This window comes from Tupaia chinensis, unplaced genomic scaffold (assembly GCF_000334495.1).
Source record: "Tupaia chinensis unplaced genomic scaffold, TupChi_1.0 Scaffold000612_1, whole genome shotgun sequence".
In the NCBI taxonomy this organism is placed as follows: domain Eukaryota; kingdom Metazoa; phylum Chordata; class Mammalia; order Scandentia; family Tupaiidae; genus Tupaia; species Tupaia belangeri.
This window is the reverse complement of record NW_006160131.1, coordinates 687,926-692,962: the sequence shown is the minus strand read 5'-3', so window position 1 is coordinate 692,962 and position 5,037 is coordinate 687,926. Positions and strand designations below refer to the sequence as shown.

General features: G+C 65.2%; 2 protein-coding genes across 2 annotated transcripts in view; both read right to left on the bottom strand.

Annotated features, from left to right (window-relative positions):
- The window catches only part of PDLIM7 (PDZ and LIM domain 7), a 15,540-nt gene extending 10,649 nt beyond the window's left edge, over positions 1–4,891 (bottom strand). The window contains exons 1-3 of the mRNA XM_027775923.1: positions 4,818–4,891; positions 3,756–3,862; positions 1–108 (exon numbers count right to left, since the gene is read on the bottom strand). The exon at positions 1–108 is cut by the window's left edge and continues 4 nt beyond it. Coding sequence (XP_027631724.1) covers positions 1–108; positions 3,756–3,851 — 204 coding nt within the window. The 5' untranslated portion in view covers positions 3,852–3,862; positions 4,818–4,891. The remainder of the gene's footprint in view (positions 109–3,755; positions 3,863–4,817) is intronic.
- Positions 4,623–5,037, bottom strand: part of DOK3 (docking protein 3) — a 17,341-nt gene continuing 16,926 nt past the window's right edge. The window contains exon 6 of the mRNA XM_027775895.1: positions 4,623–4,992. Within this exon, the coding sequence (XP_027631696.1) occupies positions 4,623–4,992 (370 nt within the window). The remainder of the gene's footprint in view (positions 4,993–5,037) is intronic.

The window sequence follows — 5,037 nt, the reverse complement described above, 5'->3', positions numbered from 1 at the left end:
GTTCTGCGCCTCGATGTGCGTGAGGCCGGCCGCGTTCTCGCCATCGATGCTCAGCACCCAGTCGCCCACCGCCACGCCAGCCTGCGCGGCTTTGCCCCCAGGTGTGAGCTGTGCAGAGACGAAAGCCATGGGGCCGGCTCTGCGGACCCAGCTGAGGCCAACAGGAGTCCCCCCAGCCCGCCTACCCAGCCCCGCCCAAGGCCTCTGCAGTCACTCACAGGAAACTGATGGCACACACTGACCAGGAACAGGCTCCTGGGCCCGGGTTAGGCTGCATTCCACAGCCACCCCATGGCTCAAGTCCTGTACCCGCAGTGAGAAACACATCCCGCAGGAGCAGGGGCACGCGGGGCCCAAGATCCCAAAAGGAGGGAGATGGAGGAGCTACCTTGACCAAGACCCTAACCCTACCACCTCCCCACAGGCCAGAAGCCGCTGTGGTATCGGGTGCCAGCCTCCCTCTGGGAAAACAGATCACTCGGCGCTGACCGCACCTGGCAGCCCTCCACTGGCCTCTGGCCCACGCTGCCCCAACATGAGATGCGCCCTGTGACCTGTGGGTCGGCGGCTTCCTCCCTGACCCCTCGGCCTCTTCCCCTCCCAGCACCCCGTCCTGAGCCACTGCAGGCACCTGCCAGAACCGAGTCAGGCATAGGCCCCACCTCCAGGTTCCCAGCAGATGGTGCCTGAATGGCCTCAGGGCTCTTGGCTGGGGCAAAGGGTGTGACCCGAGCCCTCAGTTGCCACAGCACTGCACCATTCCCAGTCCTCTGGACGAGGGACAGTCAGCTGGATGGCCTACAGCAGCATCTCCGAGCCACCACAGACAACTTCCAGGCAGAAACGGGCCCTGGTAAAAGGATGGGTGTGCTGCCTAGGGGTGAGGGCTATGGTGAAGGCCTCGGGTCAGGGAAGGAAGCAGGACATGGCCTGGAGGGTAGGGGGCCGCTAAGTAGTTTCAAGGCCTGGGACAGGGTATTCCCCAGACCCTGACAAAGGCCACTGTGCCCTTCTAGCCCAGCCCAGCAGGTGCAGTGTGGCTGCCCAGGGGTCTGAGCCCCTGTCAAGGGGGCCTGCACTGTGGGGCAGTGCTGGAGGGCAAACGTGCAGGGCTCAGGTGGGCCCAGGTGGGCCAGTGCAGACTGGGTTGAGAGCAGGCGGAAGTGCCTCCAGGGAGTGTACAAGGGCAGAGGGAGGAGACTTGGGGACAATAGCGGACAGCTGGGTGTCAAGGCCCTATCTCATGCCTGCATGGGGGACCACAGCTGAGTCAGAGAGGGTGGCGCCCCTTCACGTGCTAAATAGCAACATTAACAGCAGTTTGGGGTCAGCAGGTAGCGCGTGGAGGTTAAGGCACTGAATCCCACAAGGTCAACTCCCTGGTTCGAGACCTGGGCCAGGTGGCTTGAAAAGCACACTGGGCACATGTGCGCGTGCCCCAAATCCCGAGAGCACGGGGGGTAGGAGACTGCAGCGTGGCCACTTCTCACTGTCACGTGACTTCTCACTGTCCCTGTCTCTCTCCTGCAAGTGCACATGCCCTATGGCAGGAAAAGGGACAGCAGTTTGCACCTAGTACCAAGTGTCGCCAGATACTGCCACTGTGTCCTCTAAGCCTGTGGGGCAGCTGGGAACCAGACCCTTTTACACACAGGGTAGCCAGAGGTGACGTGACATGCCTCAAGTCCCCATTAGTAAGAGGCAGGGCCAGGACCTCACCCAGAGCCCGAGGCTCCATCACAGCAGCACCTCCACTGATGCTCGGCCTGCCCAGAAGGAGCCCCTTCCTCAGCCTGGGTTTGGGGCAGATTCCTCATCTCAGCTCCACTTCAATCCACCCCTCGTAATGGGCATGGGAAGTGACGTCCTCCGGAGAGTGACTTACTCAAGGTCCCGGTGAGTCAGTAGAAGGTAAGCCCCGTCCAGCCACTCCCTACCCACATGGGCTGACTGCAGGGGAGTGTGGGCTCCGCCTGAGCTGGGGGTCTTAGGGTAGGCGGGAGCAGCTGGCCCCTGGAGAGAGGGTGGGGCAGGGACTACCTCCCTGGCAGTAGAAGTGCAGGAGGTGGGGAGGGACAGAAGCAGGGGCCCTGGGGGAGGTGGCTGGACAGAGTGTAGAGTGCAGGCCTGGGCAGGGTCAAGCCTGGGGCATCAAAGAGAGGAAAAGCCAGGGGGCTGGCGTCTCTGCAGTGGGGGTGAGTCACCCCAGGGCTCTACCGAGCGGCCCAGCCCCCCACTCCCAGACGTTACCTCATCTCCCAGGCCTGGGCCTGCAGCCAGCCTTCACCCCTCCCTTCTCCCTCCATTCTGGGGTCAGGGGAGAGGGAGGGGCCACCCGGCTCAGAAAAGACCACTCCTCCCTCTGTCCACCCCCACCCCTAGGTCCAACTCTAGGGCTGGCCTCCGCTGGTGGCCCCACCCACATGCTGGGGCTAAGGGCACTAGGCCCAGAGTGCCACCAACAGGCCATATCGGGAAGTCCACTCCCATCAGCCTAGACGGAGACAGGCCACCAAAGCCAGGGCTCCCGCGGCAACAGGGCCACTGCTTTCTCAGAGAGGGGGAGGGGAGCTGTCTAGGGCTGCCAAGGCCCAAGGACTGTGTAGGGCACACGTGAGGTCGAGGAAGCAGGGCCCTGAGCCATCCCGCTGGCAGGGTAGGTGCCAGGACTACCATGGAGGATCTCTGGGAGATGGCTGCCACCTCGCCAGCTCCCAGACAGACTCCACCTTGAGGCCCCTCACGGACTGGGCAGAGCCTGGACAGCCCTCTGGCCCCTCCAGGCTGGGCCTGCCCTGGGCAGCCCGCCAATAGCTGCCTGCCCACCGGGCGGGCGTCTGGGTGGGCCTCTTTGGGCAGGCGGATGTGGGGCAGGAAGTCCCCGCCCCCTACTGACCCCAGGGCCACACTGAGACGCCGCCCAAAGGCTGGGCGCCAGCTCTGGGGCAGCAGAGTGCACTGTGTGCCACCCCTGGACCCTGCAACTAAGCCATGCCTGGTGACTGGAGAGGGGACCCCCGGCGGGATTCAGGGGCCCAGGAGGGGCTCACCCTCTTCAGCTCTGCAGACTCCAGCCAGGGCTGGTGGCTACCCTGGTGTGGGGCCGCATTCTTGGGCTTATAAGGCAATCCCCCTGCCATGGGAGGAGCCAGCCCAGCTCCGCCCCTGCCAGGGCAGACTCCCAGGAGGGGGATGGAGGCCTACAGCTGCCCCACACCTCTGTCAGAGGCAAAGGCCAGTGCAGAGGGAGCAAAGGATGAGGATGAGGGTCCTCTCGCAGGGAGAGACCCCACTCCAATCACAGGACACGTCCATGCCTCAGGTTGAGTCCCTGCTTTGCATGGACTCCATGAGCAAGCCCCTCTGCTCCCCCAAGTTCCCTCTTCTGGAAAAACAGGATGCAAGTGCTAACCCATGGGGGCAGTGAGGGGCAGGAAGACTTACAGACAGGGCGCCCCATCAGGCCTGGGGCCTGGCTCCTGGCTCCAAGCTCTCACCCTGTAGGATGGCTTCCTCTCACCCCCCACCTGTTCTCCAAGGTGGCACAGGAATTTGGGGGAGCAATATCAGGTTCAGTGAAGTGCTAGGGGCATCCCTGGGCTCCTCGGCGAGAACCCACCTCGCTGGGAGTCCTTGTGGCAGGGGCTACATCTCAGGACCTGGACACCGCCCAGCCTGCTGGCCCTAGCTCACTCCTGCTTCGATTCCTCCCATGGAGACCCCAGCACCCAAAGCTCTGAGGGGGGACTCCTCACCCGAGAGATGGAGAGAGGCACGTTGAAGTCCTTGCCCCCTTGTAGCCGGAAGCCCCAAGGTGCTGGCCCCTCCAGCACTACCTTGAAGGAATCCATGGTGCTGTCTCCTGAGAGGAGAGGAGAAGGTGAGTGACCGGCATGGCAGGTGGGCAGGCCCGGCTTGGGCCACTAGCCTTGGACAGATGCCACACAGGCACTGTCACGCTGTGCACACCCAAGGGACCTGTAAGGAGGTACCTTGTAGAGCTTGGCTAGGCTTCTGGAGGGCAGGTCTTGCTTCGGCAAGACAAGAGCTGCCCTCTTCCCCCAGGACCTGCGAGGGACACGGGAACCCGCATCCAAGCTCCAGGTTCTCTCCATCCAGGAATGGGACGCGGGCCTAATTTGGCACAGCCTCCCCGCAAGCCACAGCCTGGAGCCTGGGGCAAAGGGGTGAGTCAGGGTCCGCCTCCTCTCCCCCGCCCCCAGGTCCCGGCAGGCAGGCCGCGGCTGGAGCCTGCTCGGACTATATAAGGCGTGTAAGCTGACACTGTGTGGAGCCAGCCGAGGGAGCACACGGGGGCTAGGGACGCGGGGGGAGGGGAAGGGAAGGGAGGGGCGCCCGCATTGGGTCCTAGCCATTCCGGTCGAGGTTGCAAGGAGCCAAGGCGGGACCCCTGGGCACTGAAGGGAGGCGGGGGAGGTAGGAGTGGGGCGCGGTCTCTGTGAGGAGCGGTGGGAGCCGGGACCCTAAAGCGTGGTCAGGACGGGGATCCACCCTAGAATCAGTTGGGGTGGTTCCTCCTACCCAAGACTGCTCCAATCCCGATGTGACTCAGTTTCCCCCTGGCCCCCGCCCGGGCCCCAAGCATTGGCGGCGCCCCGGCCTCAGGAAGCGGCGCAGGCGCCAATCCGCCCAGCCACAGCCGGCTTCGCCGCAGGAAGGCGGGGGCGGAGACAGGGGCCCGAACCCGCGGGAGGAAGCGCAGCGCTGGCCGCGACCCGCAGTATTCTCTGTGGTCCTCGGCACGCCCCTGGTCCCTGCCTGGTCCAGCCCAAGATGCCCCGCACCGTCGCCTGTACCTGCTCGGCCCCGCCGGGGCGCTGCTCCGCAGCGGCCTCCAAAGAGCAGCGCTGGGATCGGCCGCCCGCGTTCTGTCCCCCCTGCGTCCCAGCGGCCCCTCCGCGTTGGGAAGCCCCGCCCCGCGGCCCCGCCCCCGGGGCCCGGAGGTCCGCTTTAGCCCAGCGCTGCGCGGCCCTAGCGGCGGGGGGCCGGGGCGGCCGCCGGGTGGCGGCGCGAGGG